The sequence below is a fragment of the Salarias fasciatus genome, chromosome 7 (assembly GCF_902148845.1).
Source record: "Salarias fasciatus chromosome 7, fSalaFa1.1, whole genome shotgun sequence".
Lineage (NCBI taxonomy): Eukaryota > Metazoa > Chordata > Actinopteri > Blenniiformes > Blenniidae > Salarias > Salarias fasciatus.
The window spans coordinates 19,879,623-19,899,635 of NC_043751.1; the positions used below are offsets into that span (position 1 = coordinate 19,879,623).

A 20,013-nucleotide genomic window follows, 5' to 3' on the forward strand; every position below is an offset into this window, starting at 1 on the left:
GGCAATAGAGTAGAAATGAGGCCACAAGCCACAGAACAAGAACAGCAACATGACTGTCTCCCTTTGGTTCAGTATAAATAGACACAGTTTACTTTATAAATGAAAAAAAAAATCAACATTACTCAATTGTCTTTGTTTTTACCTAACCAAAACACAAATTGGAAAAATCAGATCCAGAAATTATGTTTTTTGACTCATAGTTACATATTAGTGTACAAAATGCATTTAATTTACACACTTTGTGCTTTAACCATCTTTGTGATTTCATTGATTTTTATTATGTAGCTCCATTTGTGTTGAAATCAATGATAAACCCATGGGTGTCATTTTTTGGGGATCAAACTCAATTTGACAATTTGAATTGATATTATGAAACAAAAAATAGTTGAATAATAACTTGATCAATGTTGAGCAGGACCAGTACCTGTAAAATCAAAATTCATATACCAGAAACAGTCCTAAATGTGAAAAGCATTAAAAAAAAAAAAAAAAAAAAATTGAGATTAAGTTCTTAATTTCAGCTGGTGAAGAAGGAGAGGAAGGATTTGTTCCTTAAGCAGTGTGCAGCCATCAGAGCGGCTCGTTAATTCCTTCTCCTACTATCTCAGGTTTCCTTTATGAGGGCGGTATCAAATATTGGGGGCAACAGAGAGCTGATTGTGTGGCTTCATTAATTACTGGTCTCACTGGGAACATCTGTTAATTATGATTCCTGCAGAGAAGCTTCTGGCGCAACACGATACTGCGGCTGTAAAGCAGCCATTACTGTAAGCAAGCGATTCTGAGGCTGAAGGGGGCAAACTGAGTGTGTGTGACTGAGAGTGTGTGTGTGTGTGTGTGTGTGTGTGTGTGTGTGTGTGTGTGTGTGTGTGTGTGTGTGTGTGTGTGTGTGTGTGTGACACACACTGGTTTCACTTCAGAAGGCCGTCTGCTCCTGAAGAGATCTGAAGTAAGATGGCGAATTCAGCTCTCAGTTGAGGATTTTCGATCTTTCACAAGAATGAGATTAATATTAAGTTGATCTGTAAATGAAACAATTTCAGAAGCTTTTGTTGATTTCCAACAGATGTAACACAATAATTTTTATAACTAAATAAGGAAGTATTTACTAGCGTATTTCACACTTGTGCAATGCAGGAAAGTTGGACAGACTTCAACATAACGAAATACATTTAAATCACGTGAGCTGCTTGTATCCAATAAATGAAATGTAAGGATTGAAGCTTTTAAGCATTAATGCCCTTTGAGTGGAAAAGTATTTTGATCAATGACAAAGCTGTTGAAATGTTTCTTCCTCAGATATTTATGATAATATATATTAACTGAAAAAAACAAATCACATTTAAGGTTTACAATCAGTGTTTTGTGTTGAGCAGTGGGACTGTCCCTGCAGAAGACGACGGGGACGGTCCCCGGTTCGATTTCAGGCTTGGAGGCCTTTCTTTGTCAAGCTGTTAGGTCTCTCTGTGGATCTATGGGTTTAAAATATAGCAACGTCACACCACCAGACCTATGTATTCTGTGAACCCATGTTTTAATCTTTTATATGTGCATATGTACATAATTATTTTTTGTTTGTTTTATGGGAAGGATTGCATAAACGTAGCACATGCGCCGTGTTTTAATATTCACCACCATGTTTCAGTGACTTTTCATCACGTGGATCTCATTCACATGTCCTCACTCACATTATACCGCTTACAGTATAGTGAAAATTCAGCTAAAATCTAAAAATACTTCTCAGAACTTCATTTACCAGTGTTAGTATTGTTGCTCCAGAGATTGGCTTCTTCTGTGACATTAAAATTATTCAAGAGGTACAAATATAACTCTTTTACCGGACTTAATATAAAGAAATTTGAACATTTTAAAATGAATAAAGAACTGCAATTATAAGCAGTTCCTCACTTTTTAGGTAGGTGTGGTTAGATTGGACTTATGGACAAGGCAGGAGCTTCAAGTAAAAATAAATACAGAATTACCCTCTTGATTAATTTACCTTGAACACCTCGAGACGTCATACACTTTATATCAATATATATTATTTTAATGTTGCTGCTGATGTGGTTACTATATGTATCAGGTCATCGTCTGTGGAGGGTAAAACCATTTACTGATACATTTTAAAGAATTTACGGAAAAGAAAACACACACAGTTGTATTCATATGTGTGAGTAAAATTAAAAAGATATCAGAAATACAGGCACTCAAATGCAGATGCCAAAAAGAGGGTAGAGTACAGTAAGAAAAGTTTTTCTTCTTTCTTACTTCCCATGTCTGTGTTGTTGTATAAAGAGACTCTAAAACTATTTTCATAAAGAAAAACAGGTGTTCATAAATAACAATACACTTCTCCACATCTGTCGCTTCCATTTTAGAAATCTGGATGCAAATATGTGTGAATGAAGTAATAATCAATTTCCACAAACAACATCCTCCTATCACCTCACTTAAAAAAAATGCTCTGGTTATTTTTTTCCTCTCATAAAGAGCATTTACTGTGAGTTACATGCTGCAGATTAAACTACACTACATTTTCCCCAAAATTTTTATATGTGCTGCTGATTAAAGCCTCTGTGTTGAAAGTAGTGGTCTTTATTAATAAATATTTTACAAAATTCATCTTTTTGAAATAATTATAAATAATTTAATGACAGATAAAATTGGAAATAAAAAAAAATGATGCATCAACATTTAACAGAGAAATAAAAACACAGATAGACAAAAAAAAAAAGATATAATTAGTCTTCAAAAATGCATCTGAACACAGTAGTGTCAAGTCGTGCCTCTTCACTATTTCCTCTTCATTTCCGGAAAGAGCCATTTCCATTTGTCATTCTGTGGGGCGTAAATGTATAAATTTAAGTAAAACAATGATTGCAACTTAAGAGGTGAACTTATGTAACAATATAAAAGCATTTCTCATGAAGTGACTGACCTTGAGTCCCCAGGACGAGTGGCTGTGTTTGCGTTTGGCCTCCTCCGCAGGCTTGTGATGGTGGCTGTTCGGCCTGACGCTCACTGGTTCCTTGGCGCCAGGAATCATCTCGTACGTCCTGTCAGCGGGGAAGCGGTCGGCGGGGACTTCGCAGAGGATCTCGGCGTACACGGAGTCGCCGTCCTGCTCCGGCGCTGCTGATCGAGTGTCTCCGGACGCGCCGTGCGGGCCGGCGGGGCCGCTGGCCAGGTGATAAATGGCGCTGTCGTCCGTGTGGTTCAGGCTGTGGCTGCTGCTCGCTCTGCTGCTCAGACCTGTCCTCTCTAACAGTGAGACACAGCCCGAGAGCGGCCGCACCGGCTTGGGGGAAAGTTTTGGTGGCGTGCTGGGAGGCGTGCTCAGCCTGTGTGGCTGTTCTCCGTCGCGGCTGCTGTCCAGGAGCGGCAGAGACCGGCTCCTGCTTTCCGGCAGGTCAACCTCAGAATAAACAGAGTGTGGCTCCAGTACTAGACTACATCTGCCCACGGTCCCGCTCCCGTCCGTGGCGTTCGACGGCTCGGCCCTCGCAGCTCCGTGTAAAGCGTCCTGAGAGGCGGCAGCTCTGTGTTTCTGTCTGGGCGATTGCTTCTTGAGCTGAGCGTACAAAACGTGGTCCAGGAGGCCGGGTTCAAGGTGCCTGCTCCTCCGAGGCAGAGGCGGTACCTCCTGCTGTACAAAATATGTCCATTTTGGTTAAAAAGTCAGATAAAAGTCAACTTATCATCGTAAATTTCAGTGAGATGTGGTAACGTCCTGTTTACCTCTTGTGTTCTGTTGCTCTTCAGGGGTCGTGCAGGCTGCTGCTCAGAGGTCAAGGGTACCTGGTGCTGTTGTTTCATGTTCTTCAAAGCTCGTTCAGCAGCAGGGGGTCTCAGTTTGGGGCTGACCTGGATGGTATCATATATTTCCGGATTCATTGTCTGCAAAAACAAATTATCAGTTAGATCGTCTCCGTTTTTTTGGGGGGTTTTTTCAAACTGAATAAAACACACACTATTTTCTCTCACCTCGAAGCATGAAGAGGTCAGATACTCTCCGAAAGGCTGGATGGGGTTTTTCTTGTAGTAATCCACCAGATTGGGCACTGTGTTGTGTGTGGTGGTGTCCCCACAGATGACAATCTGTCCGCTTTCATTTTGATTTACGACAAAATGGCGGCACCGATCTCTGCCTCTGTAACGAATACATAAAAATATTTGTTCACAAGCAGAAAACACACACTGGTAATTGTTAGAGGTGTAGATTGAAACTTTAAAGTGTGTGAAATTACTTTTGATTTTTTTTTACACGTAACATCATATGATCTTAAAAGCAATTTTAGAAATACAAACAATAAGAAGATTGCTTCAAAAACCAAACCAATACTCACCTATATGAGAGAATGTACCCGATGGCCTTGTCACTGAGGCGGATCAGGAAACAGCCCAGCTCTTTTTCCCTGAGAATTTCTTCAGCCTCCCTGTTGATAGATCCATAACAACACTTAAAATCTATAAATCTTACATTTGTATTATTTTCTTTAATTTGAAACTTATTTATCAAGATATTACAGGAACAATTAGGCATATCTTTAAGGTTTGCAAAGTAGAAAATATAATTGTCCTTGGAACTGTAACTTTACTCGTAGCTCTTTTCCCATGAAGTTTTCGTTACCAACTGTGCCGACTGACATGATTGTTCCTCGTATTGTTTTTGTGGGTGTTTTTGAGGAAACAGCAGTGGAGAGACGGTGAGAGCGGGACATATCCGAATGAACACTTCTCATCACATTTACGAGCAAATTTTCTGTCATAAAGTCTGTTATGTTTTTCTAAACAGTCACGTTTATATTAGAAAACCATCACCGCTTATATGAAAAGAAAACACTGAAGGTACGATTGATTGTGTTATATTCCAAACATATGATTAAATCGCTGTCTTTTCTCATCGACTACTTACTTTCTGCTGATAAAACCAAGGAACCAGGTGGGGAGGAGGCCGCTGGTGACCATCAGAGGTAGCTGGGTCTCTAAAAACCACTGAGATGCCAGTTCCCTGACTTTCCTTTCGGTCCTCTCAGCTTTGGAATCATCCTTCGGCTCCTGCTGCTCCATCCTTGCTCGATCCTGAGCAAATCCACACAGACATCCAATAAGGAAAACCAGCCTTCACATCACAGTGTTTGCTGTGAGGCAGTACATTAACCGTCTAATTTGCTTATTTTCCAGGAGACATCATCCACAGCTAAAAACAGCCCAGTGCTTTCACAGTTATTGTAAAAAGCTGGCTCAGGAGGAAAAAAAGGTATTTGTTTATTGTGTTTTAAAATTTGTTGATGGTGTATTTACATTATAGTGAGGAAAAATACTATATTGGAATGATTTACAACACATATTCCCAAACAGACAAAGTCTCATCTCGGTATTAAATTTGCATGCAGGCCTTCAGTTAATAAATTACTCACAGAAGTTGTAACTTCACCTGAAGTAGGTCTTACCTTGACGCAAACCTTGAGACAAGTCCTAACTATGGGTGATTTTTCTTGCTTATGATTCTTCAGCCTGCTTTCAGAAAAGTAGCAGGTCGTTTCAGATCTATATTTCAGTGGTCGACACAAGCAGCAGCAGTTCCTGTCAATCTCTGAAAAATAGGAAAAAAAAAAAGGGGGGTTTAAAATATGTTCTAAAGCAGCTATTGTTTCCTGAAGGTATAAGAGAGAGTACTACATACCTTCCCTTGAGATTACCAGTGAGAAGTTTGAGCCTGGTGTCATTTCAGCAGACATTAAGATGTAACTCTCGACTTCTGAACAGCCTGTGATCTCCTACTGAAAGTGTTTTGAGGGACCCCTGCATGGGAGATATAGACTGATGACATTTACAATTACACACACACACGTTTCCACTGGCTTGGAAAGCAGATGCAATCGTCAGTGGCACAGCCAGCAGAGTTCACGTAGCTCATTTGCATGAAAGACCAAGAGACTGAGTCTGCCGAACGAAGCAAGAGCTTCCTGAAGAGAAACGGAAAGCAGGCTGTACGAAGACTCACTGTGGTTTTTGTGCACAGAAGTGCAAGAGGTTGTTTTGTTCCCCATGGAGCATCTCATAACAGTAACATGGTTGATAAGTTGCGTCAGCAGTTGAGTGTGTGTGTGTGTTTTCTGACCAGCTTGCATCATAAATTCAGATTACAGTTGCGAAGGCAGGGCATACGAGGGCGGAAATAACCTGGAAGATTTAATATGTTTGTTGATTTGTTTTTCAGGGGGGGCATAAACAAGGTTTTCACCTCTAAAAGTCCAAGTCATTCTCCCCGTTGCCGAGACGTTCGCTATAAATCCCCCTCCATAATTCCTGTTGTGTGAAGATGAGTAGGAATTCCCAGTGGGGAACCACAGTAACAGTAAAAAGTGTGTATCATCCTGAATGGGGAAAAGTGTCAGCACTGCCCACATTAAACAGTGATCTCAGGTGACATACAGTCATAATTACATCTGTAGTTTTCCCCTGGGGGGGGGCTGCCTGGGGTTACTCACGACGTGAATGTTAATTATCTTACTTAAATACATTTTACAGTCAATAGAGATAAATTGAATTCACAGATAAGGTTGAATACAAAACCAGATGTACAGAAGTTACAGATTATATCTCTAATATGACTTAAAGGTTTTAACTATAGCACAAGAAGAGTTTATGATCCCAACAAGTATAAATAAAAACATTTGACATTAATGTTTCCACTCTTTGAACAGAGCTGGTCTAAATTAAATTGAGAAAACACCCTGAAGCTGTAGTCTGTGACTGAATGATGGCAAAGTTTAATTTACTCCAGATAAATTACAGTTAAGGTCGTTAAAAGCAGCGGAATGTTCCTCACATGAGTAAGTATTGCTAACATATGGAGCAGAATTTCAATGTTAATTCAAGTATGGTCGCCGACTCTTTAAATGTCTTTGTGAGTCATTCTGTGCTCCTCTGTGGGAGGATTTAGGTTTGAGGTCAGGTTTTGTCACTGTATCTGTGTCTGGAAAAATTTAATTAAACTTCAGTGACAAGTGCTATTTGAATAGGTGTGTATTTATTCCAGAGATTTTTGTGTGAGGCGCATGAATTTAAAGAATTTGCAGTTATCAGTCAATTTCCAAATAAATGTCGCTCTTGTCTCTTGATTTTCTGAACCAGTCTTTTGCGGGGGTGTAATGCTATAAACGGTCAAAAGTCAGTTGACACAAAATGTCATTACAACACAACTGCACTGCTTTGACCTACAAACGCCTTTTTACTTGGAGTAACACACACATCCTACCAAAAGACCTAATACTCGTATGTTCAAATGTGAGAAGGTATACTGCTCATGTGTACATATCATGTTATTGCACGCTCAGATTTGCAGCCATAAATCAACATGATGTGTTTGACACATCCACCCTCAACGGCAGAACAAACCCTTTGTTCCTGTGGAAATTTTTCAGGATACTTTTTAGAGAAGTACCTTAGTTTTGGATGAGTCAGACTGTGAATAACATAGTTAAACATGTGTCAGAGGGACTGATCATACGTGGAGAAAAGAACCCCATCTGTTTGTACTGACTCACTCATCATATAGCCTGGGTTATACACAAAGCATTTACAATAAAAGTAACATTTCATTTCATTTATTTGTTTTTTGGAGGGACACTGCGCATTAATAAACATTTTATATAAAAAATAAATGTAAATGCACCCGAGTTAGCCAAAAGGCTGGTTTACATCGGCTGTCCCAACATCTGTACCTGTAAATGAAAAGACATTCAACAAATGAGAAGTTGACTAATATTACTGATCATATTTATTGAAGACAATTCAACTCAGTGTATATAAACTATATGGAGGCCCCAGTCTGATGCATTTTCACATTAGATGACTTTCAGAATAATGTTGTCCAGGAGAAGATGTCAGATATATTTGAATACAGAAAGTAAAGAGATACATTGATACTGGTGGACCGAATGAGTGACAGAGTTAAGTTCACCTCAGTTATTTTCCATTATCACCACATCAAAGCTGGAATATGGCTGCAACAGAGTCAATTAGTGGTTTTGTATTATATTCAAATAATCCTGAATTATAAACTATAAATCATAAAACAATGTTATCTGGCATAAACAGAAAAATAAGTTTTTATTTTTAGTAGTAACCTGAGGACTACTGTTTTCTTCTCTGCTGCTGTGTCATGTCATGTCGCTCATGTGGTCAAACAGCGCCCCCCAGCGGCCCCTGTCCGCTCTGTCGCTGAGAGGAACTCCAGCTCCCGGCATGCCCCGCGGGGGAGGCGGGCAGTCATGTGGATGGAAACGGCGGAGTGGGCATCCGCCGCGCTGCACGTAGAAGAAACTTCGAGGGAAGATGCACGAAGAGGAGGATGGCGGTGAGGAGAGCCCCGGCAGCGCCTCGCGCATGGCGCCCTCCAAGTCCGTGGACGTGTCGGAGCTGGAGAGCGCGAGGGAGCAGACCTCCAGGCTGTGCGGCTACTTGAACAAACTGTCCGGCAAGGGGCCCCTGAGGGGGTACAAGCCGCGCTGGTTCGTCTACGATCCCAGGAAATGTTACTTGTATTACTTCAAGACTCCCCAGGACGCCCTGCCTCTCGGACACATCGAGATCGGCGATGCGAGCTTCGTGTACGACGTGGAGGGAGAGGAGGGCCAGTTCGAGATCCGCACGGCCGAGAAGGAGTTCCTCCTCAAGGTACGAACTTTTCTCTGTGTGTGTTTCAGTGTGAGCTGCTGTCATTTGGGCAGACACACCCTTCACGGCTACACTGATTTATTCCCAAATTTGGGAAAAGATTGTAAATATTCCTGCTGACAGCAGGAAAAAAGTAAGAAGTGTTTTTGCTTGTGTGAGATAAAAGCTCTATCAGCGGGTTATCCAGCTGAGTTTTCCAGAAAGACACTCTCAGCTTTTATAAACATGATGGCTCACTGCATCTCATGTGATGGTTTTCTCTGCTGTCATGTGACAGGGTGAGGGGTCAGGGATCAGGGGTCAGGCCTGCAGACACACAGGTGTCCCCGGGTTTCTGCCTCTCTCTCAGCAGATGGTGGGAATGCTTGATTTTGAGCAGCTTGTGTGGCCTCGGGCTCAAAATGACACTGAAACTCACGCCTGTGCTCATTTCACACAACAGATCCTCACAGCAACGCGCCGTTTGCAGAGCTCCTTCATATCAGATCCACATCTTTTCAAGTGTTCATCTGGATTGCTTTGAAACTTGTGTGAGTGTGTGATTTTGAAGGAAGATCTGGTGAGCTGAAGAGCCGTGTGTGTGCTTGTGTGTGTGTCTGTGTGTGTGTGTTTGCAGGCCCCCACCAAGCAGGTGATGCATTACTGGCTCCAGCAGTTGCAGCAGAAGCGCTGGGAGTACAGTAACACGCGCGGCACCGGACACAGAGACAGCTGGAGCTCTCCTACGCTGGCCTACCCTCCCTCTGGCCTCGTCGGCAAAGATAACGGTCAGTATTTACACACACACACACACTCACACACACACACTCATAAGTTTTTTTCTTTCTTTGCCTAATGGGAACATTGAGGTACATTAACTTCCTGCAAAGTTGCACTGTCTGTTGTCACAGTGACAGAATAATGCTGTACATGGGTGCATCTGCTTTATTCAAATAGCTGAGATGTCTCTTGAACCAGCGGGAAACGGCCATCTGCTGTGGTTTAATATTTACACTCGTGTTGCAAACACAAGCGGCATCATTTATTTTGTTGCCAGGTTCCCAAGTTCCTGCAGAAAGTGTGTGCGAGCGGGGCAAACTCAGATTAAAGATTAAGTGTTGGGGTGAATACAAGAATTCATATCCATGGTAGCTGCCGGGTTTTCATGTATAAAACACATCAAAGCCCAAATGCTGCTGTCTAAATCATGTTTTGATTTTATAAATTAATGATTGTAGCTCAGCTGTGATGCAACTGAAGTTTTGTTGGTTAGAAAACAAGCTGTGAAGCGAATGAGCTGGCGTCGAACCTGGTAGTGTATGTAGTAATGTTGATTCAAATAATATTCACACTGAAGCTTTTCTTTCATCATCTCATGGTGTTTAAAAAAAACCCATTCTTTCCCCATGACAAGCTTAACTTTCAGTTTTAGAGGATTAAAGTAATGAATGAATGCAACACTGGATTTCACCCCTCTCTTTCAGTATGTTGTAAGTTTTATTTTCAGTATGACTGTAGGAGTTATCAAATCTGAAGCGATCTGCTCTCCGACTTTCCTCAGAATAATTAAAATATATCAGAAATGCCACGTAGAATAAAACTGGTTAGAAGTCTGTTGATGAATCCACCCTGCCAGAAATAGACGACTGGGGCAGTGACTTAATTTCCGTTGAGGACTATAGATTCAGACGAGGTGTTGCACAACAGCAGCTCTGGCAGAAGGAGTGTATTTCATTCGGTGGAATTTCATTCTCGGGGGGGGTTCTCCGTCAAATTTCAGACACTTTCGTCTTTGAGAAGCTGAGCGAAAGCATGGAGAAGGTGCGCAGTGACTTTGCCATGGAGACGGAGAGGGACGGCGGGGGGACGGCGGGCGTCCAGGCCGCCAGGGGGACGTCCGCGGCGTCCACAAACCCGCTCAACTTCTCCCTGAAAAACTTTGATACAGTGCTCAGGTGAGGCGGCACGGTTCAGGGAAGTGATGTTTTTTTGTTTTTTTTTCCTCAGGATGACTTTTGGACCCTCGGTGTATTTTTTTGTTGAATTTTTTTTTTTAAGGAACTCTTCATGTCAAGTCTTTGTTGTGAGTCCCCACGAAACAGGTAGATCTAGTTTGTCTACCATTTGCCTCGACGGTACCGTATCTATGGCAGAAAACACCTATTCAGGTGTTTGTGTTCAGGGATAAAGGTCAGTATGGAAGTAGATGGAGAATGTGGACATGGTCCAACATTTTACCTCCTTAATCTATTCTAAACTGAAAAGAAGAGGCAAAATAACGAAGATAATAACAAAGATTAAGATTATTTGATGACAATATTAAAAACTAATTATAGGAAAATAATAATACTTTCTGATGCATTTCTATTAGATGCTCGTAGCGTCGGAGGAAAGTCCAAAATTGCAGTGTGGAGCTACAAACTGTGTAATTTTGGACTTTCCCAGATTGCTTGGATCTGACTCCAACACAGTGGTTTCACACATCGTTTAGATGAATTGAATTAGATCTGATTGGATGAGTGGAACTTGTGGTCATGTAGAAATTGAGCAACAAAAACTTTGTGCATTAGTGGCAGCAGTAGTTGTGACAGTTAAATAAATGATTGTTTTTTTTTTTATTATTCTGACTATTGGATGAAAACAACATTTCAGTCGAGGCGATCATCTGGAACCAAACTCCAGATGTTGACAGTCAGTCGGTAACACAGCTCTCCAGTGGAGCTACAGGTAAACAGAACCGTTAGCTTAGCAAGCTTCACAGAGGATCATTTTGCCAGATCTTTTCTGCCAATATCAAATAGCTTTTGTGTTGTTTGTGTCCCTGAACCAGTGTAATATTCACGTTGAAATCAGTCGAGGAGACGGCTGTAGCGACTTGAAGTTTGTCCGGTTGCATAATGTTCATAAAGCAGAACAAACTGCAATTTTTCAGGAAGGCTTTACAGTATGGTTGTGCTAATAAAGTCCTACTCAGCTGCCATCTGTTACCGGCAGCTGTATGTATGCAATGATACACGTCCCTTTTTATCCCCCCAGAGGGTTTTGTCGTTTTCAAAACGGGCTGGTTCAGCGTGAAGATGAGGTGAGACCGGTTATGTTGTCTTTTACAGGAACTCCATGTCTTATCTGCGGCCGGGCCGAGCAGGGGAGAACCGCCGGAGCGTCTTCTACACCGCCAACAGTAGCGCGGAGGAGTGGGAGCTGGTGGACGCTCCACCCAAGGACTTCCCCGAGCACAAACCTCACCAAGACACACACAGGCGTACGTGTTCTTCTTCACCTTACTCCTGCCTGCGTCCCTCTGCAGGATCACAGATAAAAGCCAGTGAACTCACCTTCCATTTTCCACCTCCCTCTCAGATTCCTTCGGATCGGCGTTCACCTTCGATTTCGTGCGGAACCCCTCGCGACCCAAGAGGCCTCTGCTTCGAGACATGATGGGCACCGGGAGGTTCGGCCGCAGCCCCGACTCGACGCGCGGCGGCGCCGAAGGCTCGGCGGCAGAGTGCAACGGCAGCAAGCCTTCGGAGATGCAGCTACGCCTGCAGAGCCAGCAGGAAGCACTGAGCCAGATGAAGCAGGAGCAGATCGAGCTCAGGGAGGAGTTAGCCAGCCATAAGGTACCGTTATTCTCCTTGTTCTAGCATTTAAAGAAGACTTAACCCTTCCCAGTCTTTCTTTTTCATTTATTTGCACCTTTTTCTAAATCAGCCCAACTGCCTGGAGTGCATTTACTATCGTTTGAGTTAGTTCAGCAGAATCCTTAGGATGTGGCGTCTGACTGTCATTCTGATGCTTTTAGTAATACAGGAAGCTCGCTGATGATTAGTCATTCTTAAGCAAGAAGTAAGGAAACGGCAGCTCTCTTCATAACAATCACAGCTGTGGCGCCGCTTCCCCAAACTCTCGGTTCTTGTTTTTTGGTGCTGTCAGACTGGTTGCAGCTGAGCGCATGAATAAATAACGCGCGCGCGTGTGTGTGTGTGTGTGTGTGTGTGTCTGTGTGTCTGTGTGTCTGTGTGTCTGTGTGTCTGTGTGTCTGTGTGTCTGTGTGTGTGTGCGCTCCCAATCTGAAATGTGGTTTGCTTCCAGGTCAAACTTTAACAATAGAGAATGAAGTCAGCTGGGGTAAACAGTTCAGCTGGATGTTGGCGTAAAACAGCTGATTTGTGAACAATGTTCACATTGTGATGTAAAAGCCATTAATTTATGTCTTCCAGGTTTCAGATTGTGACATTTTAAGGATACCAATGGTGGATATGTTAGCCGAATTTATTCAGTCTTAATGATACGGCGTGTGATAAACTGTAGCTGAATGGAGTCTTCTGGCTCTCCTCCAGAGGTTTTTCAGCTCTCGTAAATAGGATTGGAAAAGAACGGCTTTATTTTTGAAGTTGGCCTCTGATATTTTACATTTCCTATTTTCACATGTCATAATCGAATGAGGAAGTCTGCATGACTAATTTAATATTGGTGAAATCTGCTTAACTGGAGAAAATCAGACATACAGACTGTTTTTCCAATAGTTTTCTTCTTCATTTGAAGTCTTCATGTAATATATTTTGCGACAAGTATTTAGCAGTATATGAAATGTTATTAATGAAAGGTATGACATTTTGAAAATCTGTTGTTTTTTTTTTAAACAGAGGTTTTTAATGAATAATATCTTATATGTCTGTGTGGTGTTTGCATGTTCCCCCCATGCACAGCCCCCTCCAGTAGTATTGGACTACAAGGCCAGTTTCTTTGTTTTTGTTGTTCAGAAAAGGCTTTTCGTACTTTTCAGTGTGAGCCACGAGTTCAGCATTTCAGCTTTTATTTCCTGGTATTTACATCTAGATGTGTGTTCCACTTTTTCGGACATATCACTATTTGGATTAGACCACAGTATTTTAAATTGAGCAGAAGTATTGGATCATGGGACTGACAGGCGTGTCGCGTTGCCCCGGCGTTTCCTTTTTGCTTATTTTTCCAAACATTAAATGCACTTTGCATGACTACTCTTAAGTTTCTGTCCCGGTCGTGTCTTACCCTCGCTGATAGTTAACTGTTATTGTTCTCTTCATCTTTCAGGAGCTGGTCAGACTTTTACAGCAGATCCTCAGAACTTCGCAGGGCGACAGGCCGCCGGTGCGCCGCCCGGCCGCGGCTCCAGACTCGTCCGCGGAGCTGATCCAGATATCGCCGGGGCCCCAGGAGGAGATCAGCCGGCTGGAGGCGCTGCTGCAGGAGCGAGACGGACAGATTCAGTCCCTGTCGGGCTACATGGAGCATCTGAGAATGGAGAAGGACAGCCTGCAGCAGGAGCTGAAGGGGCTGAAAATCAAGGTGGGGGAGATCAACGACCAGCTGGGGATGATGATGGAGACCATCCAGGCCAAGGATGAGGTGATCATGAAGCTGTCGCAGCAGAGCGAGGAGCAGGGTGGGAATCCAAACGAGTCCGGCTCGCCGCCTCTTCTCAAAGAGCAGCAGGAGTTAGACATCCTGAGGGTAAAGAAGTGAAGTTAAACAAACTTATTTTATGACGCAACGCACCTTACGCGCTGTTGATTCTTTTTTCCTTTTTCTTTTAGGACAGTCTGCAGGGCTACAAATCCCAGAACAGATTTCTAAACAAAGAGATCCTGGAGCTTACAGTGTTACGCAGAAACTCGGAGAGCAGAGAAAAGGCCTTCGAAGCAAAGGTACCGTCCTGCGGTCGGTGGTTAATGATACAATATTCATAGAAACAGGAAGTCTGAGGAGCTTTAGGGGAAGTCCAGCGTTGATCTCGGCCGCCGCTCACCAGATCCGTCCTGGAAAAAATACCAAGTGGGAAAGAAAACAAAAACAAAGCCGGCTGGAACTGTGTTCTTTGCCCTCTTTTGCTGCAGTGCACGGCCCTGGAGGCCAAGCTGTGTCAAGTGGAGAGCAAGTACCTGGTGCTGCTTCAAGAGGTTAAGACTCCAGTGTGCTCGACTTCCGAGCAGAGCCCGGCCAACGAGGTCATCTCAAGATTAGTGGAGGACGCGCTGCAGACGGAGAGCCCCGACCAGCACGAGCAGCAGATCTTCAAGCCCAACACAGTCAGGTACCTGCAGAAAACACATCAGTGTGTCGTATGAAGCTCATGTAATACCAGCAGCGATACCATGAGGAGAAAACTCTCATCCAGTGTTTATTAAGACGTCTCTTCAGTTTAAAGGAGAATGAAGCATCCTGGATGTGACCTTGCGTTCTCACACAAGCTTGATCTTAACATCACCCAGTTCTGCTCGGCCGCACCGTTCTTCTCTTTTTCTGACATGTGACGCATTCTCATGTCCTCATCTCCTCAAAATGTATTTTTAGACAGTCTCCCGGCTGGTGTGGAAGTGACGACAGATGCTGTGGTTCCCATGCGGGCGCTAACCAGCTCCGGAACACGTGTGTGAATAATGATTTCCCTCCCGCAGCGAGTACGACGCGTACGGCTTCAAGACGGTCCCCGAGGAGGAGGAGGAGGAGGAGAAGCTGGTCGCCAAGGTGCGGGCGCTGGAGCTGAAGTCCCTGTCCATGACCAACCAGGAGGTGTCCGTCGGCGTCAAGTGGGAAAACTACCTGACCAGCACCATGAACCGAGACCTGGTTCGATCCCCGGAGCTGAAGGCGCTGATCCGCTGCGGCGTGCCGCACGAGCACCGCTCGCAGGTGTGGCGCTGGTGCGTGTCCGTCCACGTCAAGAAGCTGCGCGAGCAGCTGGCGCCGGACTATTACGAGACTTTGTTGAACGTGGCGCGGGACAAACCCAACCCGGCCTCCAAGCAGATCGAGCTGGACCTGCTGCGCACTTTACCCAACAACAAGCACTACGCTTCCCCGAGCGCCGCCGGCATCCAGAAACTCCGCAACGTCCTGATTGCTTTTTCCTGGAGGAATCCAGACATCGGCTACTGCCAGGGCCTCAACAGGTACACCGGTTCTCGTCCTCTCCTTCCCTTTTTTTTTTTTAATATTCATGTATTTTATAACCACTTATTTTGACTGAATGTGATTTCTGTAGGCTGGCAGCCATCGCGTTGCTCTATTTAGATCAAGAAGACGCCTTTTGGAGCCTCATCGCCATCGTGGAGGTCTTTATGCCAAGAGACTATTACACTAAGACTCTGCTTGGCTCTCAGGTGAATAAAGTATCTTTCGTTGTAACGCAATGGTAGAATTAGTGACGTTCAAAAACCTGAGTCAAATCAAACACAGGCGGCCATGTTGGCCCCGGGACGGAGCCGTCTGGTCACCACCAGGACTCGTCCTGCTCGGTTTTTTTGCGCAGGTTGACCAGCGCGTGTTCAGGGACCTGATGAGCGAGAAGCTGCCGCGGCTTCACGCCCACTTCGAGCTGCACAAGGTCGACTTCTCCCTCATCACCTTCAACTGGTTCCTGGTGGTGTTCGTGGACAGCGTGGTGAGCGACATCCTCTTCAAGATCTGGGACGCCTTTCTGTTCGAAGGACCAAAGGTGAGAGGAGAAGCCTGCGCCCGTGAGCCGCGGCGCCGTTTCACATCTGTGTCTGAACACGCTCACAGAGCCGTGAAGGAAAAAAACAAATCTGAAATAGACGTGCGATAAAATCAGTCTGCAAGCTGAAGTTCGCTGCTCGTTCTTCCTTCCTGTTGATTTCCACTTTGATATAGACCGTGTTTAAGTCGAGCTTAATTAACCATTGGAGGCAAACCCGGATGACCTCTTGTCTTCTCTCTCCTGAGTGTAAAATAATGAGTTTTTTTTTTTTTGTGTGCATGCTATATGATCCGTCTCCACATCAATACAGTCTGATCACACTTCTCTACTGGAGCAGAGGAAATGCGTCCCAGGCAGCGTTCCTCTGAACACGGGTCCATGAAAGTTTGCAGTCAGACGGAAAGTCATGAGCTGGATTTCACAGCTTTTGATCGTTATTCTCCACAGATCATCTTTCGCTTCGCCCTCGCTCTCTTCAAGTACAAAGAAGAGGAGTTTCTGAAGTTGCAGGACTCCACGGCCATCTTCAAATATCTGCGATACTTCACACGCACAATCTTGGACTCAAGGTACAGAGCGTTCTTTGTTTTATGTGTTGTCACGTATCGGCTAAAAATAACCGAGGAAAGAAAGATAACCCTGGAAAAATGGATCAGATCTCCTTCCTGTGCTGCGACCATACTCAGTGTGTGACTATAAAGATTTCACATGGCAGCACAGCCGGCTGTTCCAGCATTCCACAAATGACACAAAGTCCGGCTGTATAGTGTATAAAAAGAAGTTAGAGGCTAATAAAACACGACGGTGTCGTAATAATTGAAGCCACCGGGCGTCGTCCATAAAGACAATACAAGTGACAGTAACTTTCAGAAACACTTTTAACACATCGGTGTCGACTGTCTGTGTGAGTGCATCTAAATGAAGAGTGTGATCTGTCATGGTCCGACCACAACAAAGCAGAACGTGTGAACAAACTTCATGAACTAAATGGAGTGGAGCTCCTGTTTGATTCACTCAGTGAACAGAAAATATAGAAATGAGTGAGAGCAGCTAAACTATATTGATATTCACAGTTCTCTATCATGTCAGAAGAGTCGTGAGCCTCCAGCGGACTGACAGGTCGATCCGAAGTGGAGATCAAGACAAACATTTACCGGTCCTCGTAGGTACACAGAACTAATTCCACACACTGGAGAGTCGCACGTACAAATCTGTGTGCACATAATTCAAAGTGCGCGTTCACAAATCTCTGTAAGAATGTTCAAACATGATCACACTGAAACAAAAATCTGAAATAACTCAAAGCAAATCAATCAGTAACAGGTCTGTTTCTGTAGTGGGTCCATTGAGATGAATTGTAACTTAGAGATAAAGTGTATCAGCTGAGCCACAGCTAGAAACATGAAATAGTTAAGAGCAATAACAGGCTGACATGATGTTTCTTTTTTTTTTCTTCCAGGAAGCTGATGAACATTGCCTTCGGGGACATGAACCCGTTCCCCATGAGGCAAATCCAGAACCGGCGCTCCTTCCACCTGGAGAAGGTTCGCCTGGAGCTGACGGAGCTGGAGGCCATCAGGCAGACCTTCCTCAGGGAGAGGGAGACGAGTCAGGACCGACGCAGCTTCGGCAGCGACGACGAGGACGACGGCTGAGCGGCCTCGCGTCGGCGCGAAGACAAAGAGATCAGCCAGCCCCGCACTGCAGCCGTCTGCTCCAAGAGATTTCCTCTCCGCCGTCGGAGTTGGTCTCTGCATCAGAGCTGAACAATCAAACGAGAGTTTTTGTGAGGGAGTGAAATTGTGTCCAAGGACCAAAATACTCCAGGCTGAACAGGCTTTCCATCAGTATTCCTGCCATTTTTTAATAGTTATGATTTTTTTTTTGAATGCCTTGTTTGTTCATTTAACGCCAAACTCAACACTCGCTGTCCGAATCAGTATTTTCAAAAGCATTAATGTGATCTTAAAACTTTTTTTTTCTTCTTTGCAACAGCTGAAGGATTTTTTTTCATTTCATTATATTTCATTCGTATTTTCCAAAATAACTTACTTCTTTTCAAAGCCAAATCCTTTCTGACCTTCCAAATCACATTGCACTCGTATTTTGCATAAATCTGTTTTTCTTCTGATGAACTCAAATCCCTCATGCTGAAAGTGAAGCTGTGCTGAATATTCAGTCTTAAGGCCCTCAGTAATATTTCTGTCATTCCCATTTGAACAGGTTTGAAAATGCAGGCACTTAACAATGAAAAACACACAATTTCAAGGAGACTATTTTTTTTTTTTTTTTTTTTTTTTTTTTTTTTTTTTTTTTTATGTCAACTAAAGCATTATATTCCTGCAACATTATTTTTTAAAATCATATGTTGAGTCCACTTTATTTGCTGTAATTCTTCAGTTTCACCTGCCTTGGGTCTTTTGTATAGTTTTTTTTTTTTTTTTTATCTTTGTCTCGAGGCGTGCTCTCCTGTTCCTTTGACTTCTGATGCTGCTGCGGTTCTCTGTTTTCTGAGTCCGCCTCGAAATGCTGGCGATGTGTTTGCATCCGCTGTCCACAGGGGGGCAGTGGAGGTTCTGCCTCTGTCATGCTGGCTCTGGTTCACAGGTACTCTCACTGTGGGGGCAAACTGAGTGTCTGACACGGCTGCAAAGTCGGTCTGTCAGCGCGATTGTTGTGTGCAAATGTAAAAGACGATTTACGATTCATGAGGGAAGCGTTTGAAGAAATTTCCCGACGCGTGTTTCAGAAACTGTCCCTTGCCTTCAGGTACTTTCGACCGCTCCTCGCGCTGTGTCTTTGATTTCAACATCATTGAAAAGTTACTGATTCAGTTACATTTACACTGATACCTACAAATTTAAAAGCCCAGTTGTATGAACTGTTAAATTATGCAAGTATAAACTTTTCTATTTTTTGAGACGTAGCAGGTTTCATCGATTGTTCCACAGAACCATCATGAAACACCAGAACCCATTTGGAAGCATTTTATTTTTAGTCATTGATCCATTTACAGTGTTAGAATGGTGGAGTTGGAAGTTCTATGCTGTGAGTGTTTTTACTCCTCTTCTGTGTGCCGATGTATCGTTTACGCTTTAATTTTTTGTCTTTAGGACGTTACATGTTTACAAGATACATTTAAAAACCTTTTTTTTTATTTTGGAAATCATGCATATAAACTGAAACATTTAAGCCAAATGAATAACTTCGATCGAGACAGTTGTGGCATCTGGTTTAAACGCATCTGATCAGTTGTTTCAAATTTTCTCAACTTCTGAGTAGTTTGATGATTGGATGAATGAACTTTTCCATTATCAAGATACACCTCTCCCTATAGTTCAAATGTGATTGAGATTTGTCTTGGTTTTTGTTTTTGGGTAGTGAGAGCAGGTCTCTCTTGTGACCAAAGTATCAAAACTTAACATTTTTTATGATTCAGTATTTGTTGGATTCACTGATGTTGCTGAAAAGCGCCAACAGGTCTCAAACTTGAGTTCCTCTGCTCAGGCTTGTTTGCATGGCATTTTTTTCCTATCACAATTAATAAGCTACTCTTAAAACTCTTCTTTTTCTAATTTCAATTTCTCTTGCTTGCTTTTTACTTTTCTCAGCATCATATTGCACAGTTTTAAAAGAAAGATCAGCTCAATGTTTCACGTACTGCACTTCACTTTTTGTATGTAAATTTGCCTTCTCTTGTCCATCGTCAGTCTGTGTTACTCAAAGATGAAAAACTGCAACATTTGTTACAGAAATGAGAATATTGCCACTGCGTGTTGTTACCATGCCAACTTTCAATGAATAAATTCAATAAACAGCTGCTGCCTGAATGTGTTTTTTCTTTTCCCTTTCTTTCCGTGACAAGCAGG

General features: G+C 43.2%; 2 protein-coding genes across 2 annotated transcripts; one reads left to right on the forward strand and one right to left on the reverse strand.

The window, feature by feature from the left end:
• Window positions 1-2,657: 2,657 nt before the first annotated feature.
• LOC115392526 (SH2 domain-containing protein 7-like) lies at window positions 2,658-5,899 on the reverse strand. The gene is given in 10 exon segments (XM_030097197.1): window positions 2,658-2,838; window positions 2,939-3,643; window positions 3,739-3,897; window positions 3,985-4,150; window positions 4,347-4,436; window positions 4,916-5,082; window positions 5,454-5,596; window positions 5,687-5,768; window positions 5,770-5,800; window positions 5,802-5,899. Coding segments are annotated over 10 exon segments (1,620 nt in total). The 5' UTR covers window positions 5,834-5,899; the 3' UTR covers window positions 2,658-2,793.
• Window positions 5,900-8,286: 2,387 nt separating this feature from the next.
• On the forward strand, window positions 8,287-19,957 carry tbc1d2b (TBC1 domain family, member 2B). Its single transcript, XM_030097038.1, has 13 exons — window positions 8,287-8,685; window positions 9,302-9,452; window positions 10,445-10,619; window positions 11,775-11,926; window positions 12,025-12,284; window positions 13,738-14,157; window positions 14,241-14,351; window positions 14,541-14,737; window positions 15,102-15,596; window positions 15,689-15,806; window positions 15,956-16,141; window positions 16,592-16,713; window positions 17,604-19,957. The coding sequence occupies exons 1-13, from the start codon at window positions 8,344-8,346 to the stop codon at window positions 17,797-17,799; spliced, it is 2,925 nt and encodes a 974-aa protein (XP_029952898.1). The 5' UTR covers window positions 8,287-8,343; the 3' UTR covers window positions 17,800-19,957.
• Window positions 19,958-20,013: the final 56 nt, after the last annotated feature.

Coding starts and splice junctions, on each gene's coding strand:
- tbc1d2b (XM_030097038.1), top strand. CDS start 8,344: ATGCACGAAGAGGAGGATGGCGGTGAGGAGAGCCCCGGCAGCGCCTCG. Junction 8,686..9,301: donor AGAAGGAGTTCCTCCTCAAG/GTACGAACTTTT, acceptor GTGTGTTTGCAG/GCCCCCACCAAGCAGGTGAT. Junction 16,142..16,591: donor TTCTGTTCGAAGGACCAAAG/GTGAGAGGAGAA, acceptor TATTCTCCACAG/ATCATCTTTCGCTTCGCCCT.